At 49.6% G+C, this 18,348-nt stretch overlaps 2 protein-coding genes across 2 annotated transcripts; both read left to right on the plus strand.

The window, feature by feature from the left end:
- The first annotated feature begins 726 nt into the window (after window positions 1-726).
- On the plus strand, window positions 727-2,997 carry fzd8a (frizzled class receptor 8a). The gene has a single exon (XM_018741037.2). The coding sequence runs from the start codon at window positions 727-729 to the stop codon at window positions 2,494-2,496; it is 1,770 nt and encodes a 589-aa protein (XP_018596553.2). The 3' UTR covers window positions 2,497-2,997.
- A 7,460-nt stretch (window positions 2,998-10,457) lies between these two features.
- Window positions 10,458-12,455, plus strand: gjd4 (gap junction protein delta 4). Its single transcript, XM_029246467.1, has 2 exons — window positions 10,458-10,521; window positions 11,407-12,455. Exons 1-2 carry the CDS (start codon window positions 10,458-10,460, stop codon window positions 12,453-12,455), a joined length of 1,113 nt encoding a protein of 370 aa, XP_029102300.1.
- Window positions 12,456-18,348: the final 5,893 nt, after the last annotated feature.

Here is an 18,348-nt window from a genome sequence, read left to right on the forward strand (position 1 = left end):
TATTCTTCTTTACTAAGTGTGGAGCAGCACCAGGAGTGAGAAACTCAAACGCACACACCGACGTGATTTATCAGCTACAAATTACTGCGATACATGGAGGCGAGAGACACTTTAAGAAAACAGCAAAGGCGCGGACTCCGCCCCTGCCGTTCGCTGATTGGACAATCGATCTGGGAGGCGTGACTCCGTCGCCTGCCCTATAAAAGCCGTGAGCAGCGCCTGTTAACGGAGCGTTTTGTTGTGAAGTGTCAGCGTGACGGCAGAGGCGGGCGGGTTGGAGTCTCAGTGGTGGCGAATCTGAGCCGCCAAACTTCGGCGCTGCGGAGCGCGTGCCTCGGTCTGCCGAGAGGGAGGCTGCGCCGTCACAGCGGGGATTCTTGAGCACCGCAGCGGTTGCATGGAAGGAGGTCGGCTTCCCTGAGCCGTTCGTCCGGGGGGGGGGGGGTCTTTTCGCTCAGCCATTTTGAGCGCGCGCGCGCGCGCGCGCGTCCGAAGAGACAGCTCCGCGGATCGGCTGCGAACTCGGCGCCGCGCGAGGACCGGCGGGATGGGCGCCCGCTCCCGCGCCTGACCGCGCGCGCCTCCACGCGAGGAGCACGGGGGTGAGCTGAGGAGCGCCCCGGCCCCCCCCCGTTCCTCCTCCTCCTCCTCCTCCTCCCCCCCCCCCCCCCCCTCGCTGCGCTGTTCCGGGGCGGGCGCCGGCGCGCGCGGCTCGGGCCCGCGGGCATGGAGCGCTACCTGTTGGGGCTGCGCGCGCTCGTGGCGCTCGCCGTGCTGCAGCGCTCCGGCGGCGGCGGCGCGGCCAAGGAGCTCACGTGCCAAGAGATCTCGGTGCCGCTGTGCAAAGGCATCGGCTACAACTACACGTACATGCCGAACCAGTTCAACCACGACACGCAGGACGAGGCGGGCCTCGAGGTGCACCAGTTCTGGCCGCTCGTGGAGATCCAGTGCTCGGCGGACCTGCGCTTCTTCCTGTGCAGCATGTACACGCCGATCTGCCTGGAGGACTACAAGAAGCCGCTGCCGCCTTGCCGCAGCGTGTGCGAGCGCGCCCGCGCCGGGTGCGCGCCGCTCATGCGCCAGTACGGCTTCCCCTGGCCGGACCGCATGCGCTGCGAGCTGCTGCCCGCGCAGGGCAACCCGGACACGCTGTGCATGGACTATAACCGGACGGACGCGACCACGGCGGCGCCCGCGCCGCCCAAGCCCACGGGCCACCCGGGCAGGGCGCCGAACCCGCCGCACCGGGGCAGGGGCCGCGCCGGCGGCGGAGGCGGCGGCAAGCACAACAAGGGGGCTGCGGGCGGCGGCGGGTGCGAGCCTGGCTGCCAGTGCCGTGCGCCCATGGTGCAGGTGACCAGCGACCGGCACCCGCTGTACAACCGCGTGAAGACGGGCCACATGGCCAACTGCGCCATGCCGTGCCACAACCCGTACTTCACGGCGGACGAGCGGAGCTTCACGGCCTTCTGGATCGGCCTGTGGTCCGTGCTGTGCTTCGTGTCCACCTCGGCGACCGTCGCCACGTTCCTCATCGACATGGAGCGCTTCAAGTACCCCGAGAGGCCCATCATCTTCCTGTCGGCGTGCTACATGTTCGTGTCGGCCGGCTACATCGTGCGCCTCGTGGCCGGGCACGAGAAGGTGGCGTGCAACCGCGAGTTCGACGTGGAGCACATCCACTACGAGACGACGGGCCCGGCGCTCTGCACCGTCGTCTTCCTGCTCATCTACTTCTTCGGCATGGCCAGCTCCATCTGGTGGGTCATCCTGTCTCTCACCTGGTTCCTGGCAGCCGGCATGAAGTGGGGCAACGAGGCCATCGCCGGCTACTCGCAGTACTTCCACCTGGCCGCCTGGCTCATCCCCAGCATGAAGTCCATCGCCGTGCTGGCGCTCAGCTCCGTGGACGGAGACCCCGTGGCGGGCATCTGCTACGTGGGCAACCAGAACCTGGACAACCTGCGCGGCTTCGTGCTGGCGCCGCTCGTCATCTACCTGTTCATCGGCACCATGTTCCTGCTGGCCGGCTTCGTGTCGCTCTTCCGCATCCGCAGCGTCATCAAGCAGGGCGGTACCAAGACGGACAAGCTGGAGAAGCTCATGATCCGGATCGGCGTGTTCACGGTGCTCTACACGGTGCCGGCCACCACCATCGTGGCGTGTTACTTCTACGAGCAGCACAACCGCCACGCGTGGGAGGTGAGCCACAACTGCTCGTGCCTGAGGGAGCAGGAGCCGGGCCGGCCGGACTACGCCGTCTTCATGCTCAAGTACTTCATGTGCCTTCTGGTGGGCATCACCTCGGGGGTGTGGGTGTGGTCGGGCAAGACCCTCGAGTCGTGGCGGACGTTCTGCACGCGCTGCTGCTGGGGCAGCAAGGGTACGAGCGGGGGCTCCATGTACAGCGACGTGAGCACGGGACTCACCTGGAGGTCCGGTACGGCGAGCTCCGTCTCCTGCCCCAAGCAGCTGCCGTTGTCGCAGGTTTGACGGAGGACACCTCCCCCCCCCCCAAGGGACAGCTTAGCGTGCCGACGGCCTATCGCCCTGCTCTAACTAGCATATTAATGAACCGCTGTTAGATGAGCGGAGGGAACCGGTGAAGAGATGCGTGCCCCGTTAACACTGCTAAACCGTGTCTTCAGCTTGTGCACTTGACCGGAGAAGGGAGGGGGGGGGAGAAAAATTAGAAACGGTAAAATTGCAATTTATGCCAAGAGCAAAGAGATATTTCGTCTTAAAACCTTTATTTTTTAGCAGAAAACTAGGTTTGTTTAACCTAAACGTACTGCCAGACGAGCGGGACAGGAGTCGAAGGTGGTTTTCGAATTAAGCCTTAGTACCCAAATATTATACGGGTTTTATCGCAAGATATATTTATATAATTGTGTACAAAACATGTAAATTGTGTGTAAATGGAAGAACTATAAGATGCTGTACATTTGTATAAAATGTAGATGTTGACTTTGAGAACAAATGACTTTTATTTTGCCAATAAAAGGGTTTTGATAAATGGAACTCGGTGGTTGGTGGTCTTGGTGGGAGGCTGCGCTCTCCTGCGGGCAGCAGGTTAGGACCACGTGTGCAGCTGAGGTTCTCCAGGAAAGATGGGCAGAACTCCGGCGAAGTTCCGCCGCGGACCTGGACGGAGAGAATGGAGCAGCACCTGGGCATCACTTCATGAGTCTGCTGTATTGTGGAAAGAGCTGGATTTTTAATATTAATGTGCGTTCTGATTTGTCTCATATTTTGGGTTGGGGGGGGGGGGTCTGATTGGTTTTGTAACTGTTGGGGCCGGAGCGGGTGCTCTGGTTTCCTCCCACACTCCAAAGGCATGCTGTTCAGGTTCCCCCATAGTGTGTGAGTGACAGAGAAAGTGTGTGTGTTCCACTGATGTATGGATGAGTGACCCAGTGTAAGTAGTGTATCTAGCAGTGTAAGTCGTTGGGTGCTCTGGTTTCCTCCCACACTCCAAAGACATGCTGCTCAGGTTCACCCATAATGTGTGAGTGACAGAGAAAGTGTGTGTGTTCCACTGATGTAGGGATGAGTGACCCAGTGTAAGTAGTGTATCTAGCAGTGTAAGTCACCACAGTGAATAAGGTGTGTGGGCTGATGACACTATTATAGAGTTCATTGGAAGTCGCTTTGGGGAAAAGTGTCTGCTAAATAAATGTGAATGTTAGTAATAAATGTTAAACCTGCACTTTGTGTGTAGGGAGTGTGAAACAGCGTAGTACCTCCTGCGCAAGTACCACACAGTACCATTAGGCTCTGGAGAGTGACCTTTATGTTCATATCTCTATAGTGCTTTCTAAAATAAATCTTAGGTCCAAGGACAAGCAAGAGCCACCCTGTACACTGAAAAGCCGGAGGGGGGTTTAAATTATTTTACAGACAGGGACACATTTCTCGTTGTACCGCGGTAAAGTGAGCGCGGCGCGTGTAAACGCGGTATTTTTTCCGTTACGCTACTGGGCATCACAAAGAAGATGCGCAGCAACTTCTCAAATAAACGCTCGTGCTGCCGCCGAACGTCACCGGGCGTTAAGAGACGGACACAAAGAACGGCGATCCGCCGGCTTTTCCTCCGCTTCACTCACATTCGCGGCGGCGGCGACCTGCGGGAGGAGCGCGCGCCGGACGGGCGCGTGGAATTCTGAAAGAGGCCCGCCTTTAATCACAGCGCCGCGCTAATTGCGTCCCAGGTGTGAGAGTGCGCGCGCCCGGCCCCGCCACGAGGATGCCTGCGGGGGAGGGGTTGTTAACGAGAACTCCAGACGGCCACAGTGAGTGGCGTGTGGCGCACGCGCGGGTCTCTCGCGCCACCTAGCGGAGCCTGGTCAGCCGGTGCCTTCGTCCGGGGCGACCTGCGGTGGGAGTTACTCAGCCTACTGTCATTTACCCTTTCACGCAGCTGGGTAACTTTAGTGGAGCAATTTAGGGTGAATGCCCTGCTCGAGGGTGGGACTCGAACCTATGATCTTGGGGTCAAAAAGCAGCGGCTCTAACTGCATTTACGTTTTTCTCCAAAGCGACTTCCAGTGAACTCTATGTAGTGTTATCAGCCCACACACCCAAGGTGACTTACACTGCTAGATACACTACTTACACTGGATCAGTCATCCATAAGTCAGTGGAACACACACTCTCTCTCTGTCACTCACACACCATGGGAGAACCTGCACAGCATCTCTTTGGAGTGTGGAAGGAAACCAGAGCACTCAGAGGAAACCCACGCAGACACGGGGAGAACATGCAAATTCCACACAGACTGAGCAGAGATCGAACCCATGTTCTCTCACATCACCCAAGCACTGTGATGCAGCAGCGCTACTCACTGAATACAGTATATATTACACATATACATACAGTGCCGCTTGTAAGTATCTGAACCCCTCACGTCCCTTAGCTTTACCATGCAATAGTTACTCAATAAGAAGCAGTCTTTCACATGAGACATAATAGGTGTCTAATGACCGATTCAGTATGTTGCTTTGAGTGTTACATTTGTTAAATGTTACATTTTACCAAAAACTCCACATACGTGTGTGGGGAGGGGGGTGTGTGTGCCGCACGTCTGAGATGGAAGAGCAGTGGCAAGGACTACGGCTGTTTCCATGGTACACTACACCTGTACAGTAAACACAGTAAACACTCCGGTAAACATTGTTCTGATTGTACACAAAGCACTTTGATGCTAAATACCTCACTGCCGCTCTGAGTGACTGACCATGTGGGGAAGTGGATCCCAAAGCCAGGGTCGCGACCCAAATGAGGGTTGTGTTCCCGAGGGTAACGGATGGTCTCAGAAGAGAAATATTATTTATAAGGGTTATAGGGAATGAAGCTGCTGCCTTTCAGCTCAGAGGTTACAGGTTCGAATCCCACTTCCTACTGTAGTTCCCTTGATCAAAGCACTTACCTTAAACTTTTCCAGTAAAAATTACTCAGCTGTCAGTCACTTAGGAAAGAAGCGTCGGACAAATGAATAACGGGTAATATCACACGCGTGACCGGAGACCCCCACGGACTCCTGCAGCCACGCTCCGTCTCCTCGTACCCAAAACCCTCCGCCTTTGAAGATCCCATCACTTACACATGGTGGAATAACACTAACAACAGTCATTTCAAGCTTACATTTATTCATTTAACTGACACTTTTCTCCAAAGCAACTTACAATATAAAGGTTTTAATTAATTACCCATTTATACAGTGGATTGACTTTAGTGGAGTATTTCAGGGTAAGTACCTTGCTTAAGGATACTAGAGCCAGAGGTGGGAATTGAACCTGCAACCTCTGGGGCCAAAGAGAGTAGTGTGAGCTACCACACTGCCAGCTGTTTTAGAAATGTGAGAGCGTGAGAATAGGCACTTTTTTAAGGTGATCGTATGTAATAACTGCAGGCATTATGAATACAGCTGCAGTACATGTGCGCAAGAAGAAAAATTTTACTATGTCGATTTTTCTGCATTTTCCATTCAGTTTTGTTATATCAAGGATACTTTTGGCATCAGTTTGTGCAATATATCAGTTTTTAGAAAAATATTCCACATTCTTGAAATGAGAAAATTTTGGCAAATTTTGGCACCGGGTTCCCAGCACCGAACATTCCAGTACCTTTTATTATCTGGTGCGTTCTAGAATGTTCTGGTGCCTTCTAGAATCTTCCGATGGTCGTAAAGTAGCAAACTAAAAGTGACACTCTAGAAGAACTAGTGGTATTTTTGTAATTAATACACTTTAACTAATCATAATCAATGCAAAAATCGACATACCTAAGAAGATAGGTTTTTTTTTCTTTTTTTTTTTACATTGTGTGTGAGTATTTATATTGTTTCAATGAATTAAAAAAAAAAAATGGAGCACATGAGGGAAACTAAAGAGCTCCCAGCTGGAAAGGACCTCATTCAGGCAGCGCACTGCTGAATCGCATTCTTCTTCCACGCCTTCAGCTGCCCTGTTTACCAGCGGCCGCCCGTCCCCGGACCGCATAGGAGGTGTTGTGTGAACTCATTGGGAGGAACGGAGGAGGGCGAGGGTTTGGGAGGGGGTGGCGGGGCGGGGGGGGGGGGGGCTGGTCATCCCAGCCTAACAAGGCGGACAGAATTTCCATTGTCCCAGAGAGAAAACGTCAACGCCAACGACAGGCTTCCAGCTGTTCTGCAACAATGGAGTAGCGGCAGAGCAGGCCTGAAAAGAGCTGCCTTTTTTTACACCGTTCCCATGCGATCAATACCCCGCCTGGGGCCCCACCGGCGCGGCCACCTTCCCTCCTTCGTCCCCATTGAGCGCGGGGGCCTCTCCGTCCGTGGCCGATCGACACGGGTACCGCAGTCGAAAGCATCCTTGCGTCCCCAGCTGGAATCCCTGCAGGGCGGAGTCTTCGACTATAGGGGGCGCTGTTCTTTTCTGTGCACTTCTGCAAAAGCCAAGAAGCCACTCTCAGTTTAGACATACGAGGCAAAAGCAATAAAAAACTGTAGAAAAATCACTTTTGACAGCTTCTTCAGCTACTTTTTAATCACTTCAACGTTCGGTTTAACGTCTGCGGACAGAACCGTAAACTCAGTGCCGGATTTCCCATTAGGCACAGTAAACGTAGGGCCTGGGGCGGAGGGGTGGGATGGCGTTGGATTTAGAAAGAGTAGAAAAAATGAGTAGGACTAAAAACTAAAAACAGTGAGATAGAAATGTAATGCTGCTAAAATGTCGAAATTACATTTCAAAAACATAATTCCGCAAGTTTTATCTCTTTCCTAAGAAAGTTTCTATCTTCACTTTCCCAGTCGATCACACGGTTTAGTATTAGAATTGTTTATACTGTATCATGTCAATCAGTGTAAATTAACGAGTGTTGACCCTTTTTTTGGCACATTTCGTAGTGAAAACACGCAGTTCCTATGAGCCCTAGAATCGGGCCCTAAATAAATACCTGTGCTGCTGCTTTGTCTTATTATTCCATCATTCCTAGATTGACACTTTCATCCAATAATTGGCCCATGTATCCAGCAGGGAATTTTACAGGTGGATCAAACCCGCAGTCTTCGGGTCACAAATATATACCTATAAGGGCCATTTCTGCAGCCACTAAGTAATAACAGAGAGTGAAAGTGTCACTGATGATACCTGTCAGTCCCTAAAAGCATCTTCAAATACACCGTGAGTGTAGTACTCAGAACATGCAGGTCCTGGGTCAGGCTTTCATATGTAATGTAAAGAGTGTCTAAGTTGGTGTAGGCCTAACACAGGGTGGTATGGTGGCACAGCGCCATGGTGGTGTGAGAGGATGTGGGTTCAAGCCCCGCTCAGTCTGTGTGGGTTTCGTCCAGGTGCTCTGGTTTCCTCCCACACTCCAAAGGCATGCTGTTCAGGTTCCCCCATAGTGTGTGAGTGACAGAGAGAGAGAGAGAGTGTGTTCCACTGATGTATGGATGAGTGACCCAGTGTAAGTAGTGTATCTAGCAGTGTAAGTCACCACGGTGAATAAGGTGTGTGGGCTGATAACACTATACAGAGTTCATGGGAAGTCTGCTGAGTCTGAAAAGAGTCTGCTGAACGAAGGAACACAAACGCTGCTTTTCCATGTGCGTCTCCAGGTGGCAGTAGGACACTGTAAATACACATCCCAGCATTTACACGGAAAACAAAGCTAAAAATTCCAAAGTGATTTTTCTCTCAAATGTAGACAATCACAAAAAAACCTTTATTAAAAAAAAGGCAAAATATGTAATTATCTCATCCACTGTAATCTGTGCTAAAGTTTGGGAATCCAGACAAAAAAGGAGGTGAACAAGCTGCCATACAGCATTTTCATAGCAGCAGTTATGCCAACAGGCCGTGTTCAACAGCAATATTCACTCGCCCTGAAGGAGGAGGCCAAAACCTGAATGAAAACTCAACCTGAACAAGTCATGATTTCATAAAACCTGATATTTATAACAGAAGAACTGTATTCAAATATGTATAATTTTCTGCAGGAAATATTTTGTCCTGAGGGGGCACGGTGGCGCAATGGGTTGGACCGGGTCCTGCTCTCCAGTGGGTCTGGGGTTTGAGTGCCGCTTGGGGTGCCTTGTGACGGACTGGCGTCCCGTCCTGGGTGTGTCCCCTCCCCCTCCGGCCTTACGCCCTGCGTTGCCGGGTTAGGCTTTGGCTCCCTGCATGGGACAAGTGGTTCAGACAATGTGTGTATATAGATTTTAAAAATTATTTTTGTCTTTAGGAGTTGTGGGAAAGCAGTCAGTGCTGAATTCCACCCCGTATTTCCCTGCAGTTGCAGTGTTCAGTGAAACGTGCCTCTGAAAATATCTGACTGGAGGAGAGTCTGCAATTATCTTTTTTGCTGATCCATAAAGCAGAAAGGCTCACCAATGATATTACAAAACATTATCAGAGGCAATTCAGGTTGTGTTATTGATCTGCCTCTGTTATGCGCTGTAAAATCGTAGACATCACTCCGCTGCAAGTGATGCTTTTCTCCAAAGCGACACGCAGCTCGGTAAAAAAGTGCACCTGAAAACATGCAGAAGGCTAAGATACACATGCGATTATTGAAGGAAGCAGGAAAGGAATCAGCAGATCTGAGGTACAGAGGGAGCTTATTCCACCACACTGGGGTCAAGATTGAGAATCAGCTGTGGAATTTGGACCCAACCAAACCTTGCTTTCATTGTACAGCATAAGTAGTACCTCCCTTCAATTATGTAAGAATCCATTTTTGTATATTACAGTGTGTATAAGATTTTTGAGACATCCTTTATTACATAAGAACAAGTATTTTATGTGACAAACATGTTCGACGCTTGGTGTGGTTAAGGACCTCAGGAATCCTTCGGGGGCCTTGCATTCAAAGTGGGAACGTGAAATAATTTGTAGCAGGAGAAGTTTTAGAATAGGATCACAATCCCGGAGGTCTGAGTCCTGAAGGATTTTGTCACAAACAGGCAGCGAAGCATCTGATTTAACTTACTGTTCTGATCAAATTCATTTTACAGTAATGTACCTAACAAAATGTATTCACCCCCTGGGACATTTTTTTTTCCCACGTTTCCTTGTTGAACAGCATTGAATTGCAACGGATTTAACTCATTTGTACAAGTGGATGCGTTTTCACTTTGACATTAAAGAAAAAAGTTAAACCCAATAAAACTCAGAATCCAAAGGGGAAGGGGTGTGAATACTTTTTCTAGGATCTGTAACTCCCTTCTGGACCCCAGACAGGGGATAAGGAGAGCGGGAAATCTAGCTGGACCTGAACATCCAGGCCTATTAAGTGAAATACGCTGAGCTGTGAGAACCCACCACACCTGGGGGAGGGGGTACTATGAGATGTAAGCGGCAGCTTTGCCCCCGTGACTCTATTGGCCCCGTGCCGCCATTGGGTATTAAGAACTAAGAATTGGCGGAACGTCTACGAACCGGCGCAGGTCATCAGCTTTCATCTCAAGACGCTCCTTTGTGTCGGATACTTTCTAACTCGATTATTTTTAAACCCTTCCCGCGGGCCCACCGGAACCCAACGAAGTGATCCGATAAGTAACCGAGGAGCAGCCCCCAACAATCCCGGCAATGCCAGGATGCCAGCGTGCCTTCGGTGAGTAAGAATAGCCCACAATGGGGCTCACGGCTCCCCCCCCGTCTTCCGTTGTCCGAGAACAGTTGTCGCCGGACGCAGGAGGAAGGCAGAAGATGGGGATGTGAGGGAGGAGCAGCATCTGGCTGCCGGAGCAACTCTACCGCAAGCCCACCTTGAGGACCTCGCTGGCTCCGCTTGGGTTTCCAAGCCGACGGCTGGAGGTGGTGTTCGGCTGGACGGTTCACCCACACCTTGCTGCCTCTTCACCATTCCCATCATACCTTGGTCCCTTTTCTCCATGGACTCCAGCCAACATTTCTTCTCCAACTGAAATTTCAGCCCAAAAGGGTCCAAGTTCGAAGGTCAACATCATGGAGAAGCGGAGCGCTGTCGAGTACCTCTTCATCACCCTGAACCAGAACGTGACCATCATCGGTGGGTAAAGGGGTCGTGCCAGCGGGCACACTCCTCTTTATAAGATACGCCTTCTACGCTAGCATTGGATAGTGTAAAATGTCAGCAGAAACACCAGCAGTGAGTACCACGGTACGGTATATGTGAATATTTCACCAGTTGTGCTGTTGGCACTGGGATATGAACAAAGAATCCTGTTATCACTGAACATAAAGCACGGTGAGCGACTCACTAAATACACATCGCCTTGTACTGAGCGCCAGCTGCGGGAATTTTTTCTGGGATTTAAAATCACTTAGAAAATCTGCAACTCGATATAATATTTTTTACATTTTTAATATTATCACCGCTTGAAACAGAGGGGTTTCCTGTGTAAAAGCAAAATATCCATATATGCCTTTATGGTTATTTTTAAACCGCTTATCTCACCTTGGATTAAAGCAAACTGTTGGGCGTGAAAATCGTATGATTGTGCAAATAGTGTCATCTGAACAATTAAAATACCAGAATTTTCATTTTTGCACTTGAAACACAGCGAGTGCCACTGACTGGGGGGAGGAGGTCTGTAAAAACGTTACATTATGGAAACAAGAGCAATTTTTATTAAACATATATACCGTATATCTATATAAATAAAATATATTGTACATTTTGTATATGTTAATTTTCTAATTCCCCCCCCCCCTACATATATTTAGGTTGTTATTCACATTATTTTACTGGCTTATATTTTGACATGAAATGTGCTACAGCTACCTTTATGCAGAAATAATTCTTGCTCCACCACCATCTTCTGTAGAGTGTTACTTATTTTTCGAAGCAGGAGGGGCCGACCCTCCGCGGGGGGCCCCCAGGGGGTCACGCAGGTCCCCGCTCACGTGCCGAACCCCGTGCCGTTGCTTGCAGGAAAGCTGCGGTTTGTGCTGCTCCTCCTGCTCCGGGTGCCGGTCCTGCTCTTCGCAGCGTTCCCCCTCTACGTGGACGATCAAGAGCGCTTCGCGTGCAACACCCTGCAGCCCGGCTGCGCCGCCGTCTGCTACGACACGTTCTCCCCGATGTCCCCGCTGCGCCTCTGGCTCGTGCACCTGGCCGCGGTCTGCCTTCCTTGCGCCGCGTTCGGGGTCTACGTCGTCCACAAGGCGACGCCGGTCCCGGCCGCCCTATCCGGTGCGGAACGGAGTCCGCCCTCGGACGGGTCCACCTCGCGGGTTCAACGGGGCGAAGCGGACACCTATGCGGCGGCGTACTTCCTCCACCTGGTGCCGCGCGTCCTGCTCGAGGCGGGGTTCGGGGCGGGCCAGTACTACCTCTTCGGGATGGACGTCCCAAGGAGGTTCCTCTGCCACGAGATCCCCTGCACCACCACGGTGGACTGCTACACGTCCGGACCCACCGAGAAGACGGTAATGCTGCGCTTGACGCTGGGGCTCAGCGCCTTTTCCGTGCTGTTTGACCTGGCCGACCTGGCCTGTGCGGCTCGGCGCTGGGCCGACCGGGTGAGGGGGAGGAGAAGGACACTGGTGGAGAAGATCTATGAGGAAGAGCGGTACGACCTCTCCGCAGGCGGCCAGGGTGCGGACACTGGCGTCCCTGTGGCCCTGGATCTGGGCGCAACCACCACCGCTGCCGCTCACGGGCGAACATCCAGTACAGGTGAGACGGGTGAGGCGGACCCCCTGCCCGCTCCCTTCGTCCCTCCACAGGCCCGCGAAGATGCCCCAGAGCGGGAGGGTAGCGAGGTAGCTCTTTGTCCAGCCAGTCTGCCCGGGTCGCCACGGCAACTTTGGGTCTGTAAGCGCGGCCGCCTCCGGCCGCCACCGCCCCCCCGCCGGGACTCATCCGCCACGGCCGTCTGCACCACGAGAGCGGGTCAGTACACCCTGGTGGAGAAGACCGCTCCCGATCTCCAGGCGAACTCCGCTGATGTGCAGGACAAGCGTTCGGAGTGGGTGTGACGAGCGTGCTCAGACAGCCGAGGAACACGGACCGGGTTCAACGTCACAACCGCACGTTGTCTGCGACCGGTCAGCTGCTCTAAACAGCACGAGTGAAATTAAAAGTAATAAGAACCTGTTTCACGTATCGTCTATGTTGCGGATCGTGATGATTGAGGTGGCCCTCGGTTTTCGGTATGAGCTGCAGAGCTGCGGTCTCCAGTCCTCCGGTCTTTCCCAGGCCTCCTTTAAGGAAGTAAGCATAACTGCTTTGCTCAAAAGTGTAAAAATAACCATTTCCGAGGACGGCGAATAACACGTTAACAGCTACAGCACCGTACAGCCATCCATCCGTCGGCAATGACCACCTGTCGCGGTGGTCCAGTGTCTACCCTGGAAGCACAGAGCGTGAGGCAGGGTACATCCTGGACAGGGTGTCAGTTGCTAGTCTCTCTCTCTCTCTCTCTCTCTCTCACACACACACAGTGAAGACAGGGTCAGGGTAGAGTGACCAGTTTACCCGAACGCAGCAGCATCATTGTGTTCATAAAAGTACATCTACCCTGATACAAACCCCCTAATTGTTCCCAGAAACCTTCTCACTGGGTAAAAATTCATAAATCAAAATGACAAACTCCATTTTTTTCCCCCCCATGAGAAAAACTAACTCAGTCCAAGTGGGATGCAAATGTATACCTGAAAATCAAAAAAAAAAATACAAGGAGAAATTTTACTCCTACTCACCGGACAACAGTTATCAAAAAGTGTTGTGAAACAATTACAAATAATGTAATAAAATAGACTGTGCATATGTAGATACCCTGCGACTGACAGCCTTGCACAGTGTAATTCTGGGATAGGCTCTGGACCACCACGACTCTGACCAGGACAAGCAGTTAAAAAGCATGGTTGGATGGAAATGTGTGTATATTAGTGTAGGCATTTAATGCACATATTTAAATTGGTAATGCATGTTTGGTGAAGAGAAAGAGAGAAAAAAAATTACTATTTTCTAATGAAATATCAAGCTAAAGGAAACCAAGGCAGGATGGTGACTAACTTAGTGATTTACTTTATTTTTCGGTAGTTACATTTTTAATAGAAAATCAGAACACAGCGCACACGGAACCACCTAGAAGGCACATCTGAACTAACATGGCGTTTGTTCCCACAACGCTCTGTGCCAGAGATGCAAACCTCGGACTCCCAGGGGTCGATTCAGAAAGGCTGGCAACGTTTGCCAAGATCGTCTCGTGGGCCAAACGAAACGTTCGCATCTACAAAAATCCTGGTCGCCAATCGGATTTAAAGGTAGAAGCTTGATAGGTTCGCAATAGTGAAAATTCCTGATGCGAACGTTTGCAATTCAACGAATGGCTGCGTATGACTTTAATGGGCTGAAAACGCCTGCTGGCACCTGGAGAGCGTGAAACGATCCTGCCGATCGGCGGGATGAGACACGGATGTGAGCGTTTATATCGTAGGCGTGCGGAAGAGCTGTTTGCGCCTCGTAACGAAGTGACAAACTGAACAGGCCCTTTAGTCACCAAGGGACGACCTTTCCTGCGCGGTCGTTCCGAGGCCCAGCTGTCGTCTGCGTCCAGGACCTTCGATTACCCTGTCACTTGGATGACCGAGTCCCAGCAGGCCCCCGCCTGCCCCCCCCCACCGGGGTCCACGCGGCCCCTAGGCTGGGGGTTAAGGCCGACGGTCAAGGGCTTCTTCCGTGTGCTTGGTACCCTGAAACCCCATCCCTCCTAGTTTTAGCAAGGAGCGGGGACCGCGAGGGTGGGGGCTCCGCTCCCGAGGACGGGCTTCGAGTCGGACGAGCCATCGCCAGCACGCAAAGCAATTAGACCCAGGGGTGGGTATTTATGGAGTAGCCCTGTCGTACTATTTCGGGGGCCGATGCGCTCACCGTGGACAGGATTAATATAGATGGTGTCCGTGCTGCGAAGACCCTCGGATCCCGGCGGCGTTCTTTCCAACGCCACGCTCAACTCCTGAACGGGGTCCGGGCTGCCGGTTCGAGACCGGGCGACACCCCGCTGATCCGGCTTTGCCATCAAATCGGCACTCGCACCGTCCGGGTGTCACGTCAAGGTCGTCGTCATCATTCTCCTTCGTGCGAGCCTGCAACGGAAACGGTATCGAGCAACAATATCGAGACGTAGAACATAAATTCCATAAATAATTTCACGTTCGAACATCTTTTCATGCACTCTTTATATTGGCGGTTTAGTTACAGATCAACAAATTTCCACAAAACGTGCCACGAGGTTTCAGCGAAAAAGAAAACAAATGAACACAGTTGAGATGAATACAGGTTATTGCAGATAGTTATTGACTTACCCTTTTAGATACTTCAGCATGGAAGTTCACACATTGAATAACTTTACTTGTGCTTCTATAGGGGTGTATTTATTTTTCCTAGCACTTTCATGGATATTTCAGGTATCGTAACAGCTAGATTAAGAGGAGGAAAAAAAAAAAAAAAAAAAAAGTTACAAACCTGCACGGAGCATCGTGTGCCTGAGTTTCTCCACTGGCACATCTGCCACCCAATGCACGGCACCACAATACATTCACATCAATATGAAAAGTACACATAGAGCAGTCAAAGCCAAGCAATTCAAAGAGAAGGTATTAAAACATGAAGAAATATTTTATTGCAAGATTTTAATATTTATTTTTCGTGTTGGTTTCTAAATATTGTTTATGAAATGGGACCGTCAATAAAAATAGAGTTGAAAACAGAAAACACAGCATGCACCTATTCAGTCTGAGGTCCCAGAGAAACCTGGGACCAGGACAGCTATGGGGGGGGGGGGGGGGGGGGGGCAAAAAAAAAAAAAAAAAAAAAAAAAAAAAAAAAAAGAAAAAAATACAATCAATCCAGGAAATATTCAAGACTTAATGCTGTGCGTTTGGCAAACCGAGAAGAGGAACGAAGGCTAAAACAAGGAAACACACTCCTAGAGAAGACTAGAAGAGGAATACATCTACAGAATATACATAAAACATCAGCATAATCATAAAATAAAAAGGGTTCAACAGAAAACAGTATCCACGTTTACAGCAGTTCTCTTTTGTTAGCACAGGAAACCACCAATATTAAAAAGACGTTACATTTTTGTTTAAATTTATAAATCCTAAGAAATAAAAGAAGAGAATAAAGACTCTATGCAGAGGTAGAGTTCAGTGCACAAGGCTATCACACCGATCACCGGCCTACGACGGGCCCGCTCTCGAACCCGGGCCGTCCGCTTTAGTTCCGTCACAAGCATCAGGCAGTTATGTACACACAAAATAAATAGGATATACAATCTTCAGAACAGATGTGACATTTCACGGGCCTCTGCGCCTTGAGGGAAATATAAACGTTTTTTTTTTTCCCCTCTTTTCTTTTCTTTTCTTTTCACAGCGCTGTGCAGTCAGCTCCTCCTCTATCCCACGTGTGCACAAGGGGGGTCAGGAATCCCGACTTTGGCGCAACTCGCTCCCTTCGAACGGACCGCGGATGAACACGACGGCTCGCCGGCCTGGACCGTAACGCTCGGAAACGAAATCGCGGAACCTCAGAAGGTACACGGGGTATATTTACTGTATGTTCCCCACTTAACGATCATTTAGAAGAAGGGGGGGGAAAAAAAAAAAAAAAAAAAAAAAATTCGTTAACTAATTCGTTAAGGAAACTTTTTTTTTTTTTTTTCCTCCAATGTTTTTGTTGTTAAAAGGCGTACACAATTACGGAAACTGCAAACACTGGGATGCGTCTAGGAAGAAGGGATAATCGTATGTACACAATACAAGTTAAAGTAGAAGTTATACAAATACACGTAGCTATTTTTCGTTATATATAGGTTACCGGACCGTTTAAAAAGTATTGCGGATACGTATCTAATTTTAGGTATCAAATGTATTCGTTATAAAGCCAGTCACATTTTATTATGAGTTTACAAAAACACGTTCCACGCCGCGTGCCACAACGCACGCGGTAAATTCTGCTTTTTTTTTTTTTTTTGTCGTTTTTAATTCACCGTTACCGCGTGTCTTTGCGATGGTGACATTTCTCCTCAGAGGAAAACACACCGGGCTTCCTGAGAAAACAGCATTTTTACATGCGACCCTGCACTTGTTTTTAAGGTGAAACGTTTCATTCTTCTCATCATCGACCGATCGTTGTCTTTTTTTCCCCAAAGCGTGTCGTGTTTTCAGTTTCAATGTTTATTTATCAGCGTTACTTAAAATCTCTTTGGTCATCTGAGGAGTTTAATTTGTGAATAATTCATGACATATGTAGAACGGAGAGTGAGAAATTTACCATTTTGGATTTCAGAACCCTAAGAACGGGCTAAAAGAAAGTTTATGGGAACCTGAAAACACTGCCATGAAAGGAATTAAACCTCTGGGACCTCCTTAAAAACACCCCTCTTTGTACAAACTTCATCTATAAAGAATTTAGTCAAGAATGTTGCTATTTTACTTTTTGGGGAAAAAAAGAAAAGAAAAAACAAATGAAACAAAAAAGCTTTGCTAAATGTTTTACTTATTTAATACAACGGTTATTTTTCTCAGAACCTGTCAGATTTGCTGTATTTGATGGAAAAATGTTCAGAATGATTAAAACCTGGGGGTATTTCATCCACCATAAATTTCAAACCATGTAAATACTGCTCAGTCATAAATAATTCAGCACTATATTTTTTACACTGTGGACTCTCTCTTAATTTATATACACTGTACAAAATTACTTCTGCAAAATAACCATTCTAAATTTGTCATTATTTCTCATTTCTATTCATTCAATCTTGAGAAAAATATTTTCGTTAATCCAACTCATATATTGTAAGATATAATTAGAAAATAAATATTTGAGAGACTGAACACTGATCGTGCAGCATGACCACTTCTTCAATGTTCCTACTGCAGTCGGTTTCATCTGGAAGAACTGTTTGTGAAAAATAAAACACTTCAGGGCAGCAACATGATGAATTCACTCAGCAACATACCCAAAAAAAAAAAAAAAAAAATCTATTCAAATTCACCATCAACGCAATGGGATAAAATGAGAGACTCATCACCGGGACATTAATTACGCTGAACTCCAGGCAACGAAAAAGTAAAGCCGTTATTCCGAGAAATTAAAAGGAGCGAGAACAAAGACAGGCACCACGGGTCTAGAAGACGGCACTAATGGTACACGAGCTCCGAGCCAAGAGTTAAAGACCTGCGTCATCCACACCGTCCAGGCAGACACGCACCACACAACACGCCTGCCCCTACGCCCGACGGGCCTCCGTAGGTTATTGCTCTACGCACTCCCATTCACCGCGGTACGAGCACCGCGCCGTCCGACCCTCCAGTCAGAGCTTATCTAATGCCAAGTGTCCTTTCTTCTCACTTTCTCCGCTTACCGTGTTTTTAAGCCCATAACCGAAACCCGTGGGTCACATGTCCAGCTAAGGATAAACTTCCAGGCAGCCTAAAGAGGATCTGGGGCAGAAGACGACTCCACAGGATTACAACTTGTAGTGGTTAGTAAGTACATCAGTACGGAATGCTTTTTTAACGTTTTTTTTTTTTTTTTTTTTTAAATTTGTAAGCAACATGAGCTCAATTTTTGTGATGACCTTCTCTGCATATTCCTACAGTCTTTTGACCGTCACCACCGTTCACACCGCACCCGCCTACCATCTCCCTTCCTTTCAAATAACTCCAACTTACCACGCGCCACACAGTCACTATCGGTCAACCCAGAGACCAAATGCTCTTCACCCCAAAGCTCCTCCAGCAACACACTGCTCTCACAACACACAGAGCCATACACACCGGTAGCAGAGAAGGCTGGAATAATGCATTCGTAAGCGTAAAACGCAGAAGCGCCTCCCCCCCCCCCACTGAGTGGAATCAA

Source organism: Scleropages formosus, chromosome 19 (assembly GCF_900964775.1).
Source record: "Scleropages formosus chromosome 19, fSclFor1.1, whole genome shotgun sequence".
Lineage (NCBI taxonomy): Eukaryota > Metazoa > Chordata > Actinopteri > Osteoglossiformes > Osteoglossidae > Scleropages > Scleropages formosus.

What these genes read in the sequence shown, in the direction of transcription:
- gjd4 (XM_029246467.1), top strand. Translation starts at nt 10,458, where the DNA reads ATGGAGAAGCGGAGCGCTGTCGAGTACCTCTTCATCACCCTGAACCAG. An exon ending in CCAGAACGTGACCATCATCG is followed by an intron (nt 10,522 to 11,406) that starts GTGGGTAAAGGG and finishes CGTTGCTTGCAG; the next exon opens with GAAAGCTGCGGTTTGTGCTG.
- fzd8a (XM_018741037.2), top strand. Translation starts at nt 727, where the DNA reads ATGGAGCGCTACCTGTTGGGGCTGCGCGCGCTCGTGGCGCTCGCCGTG.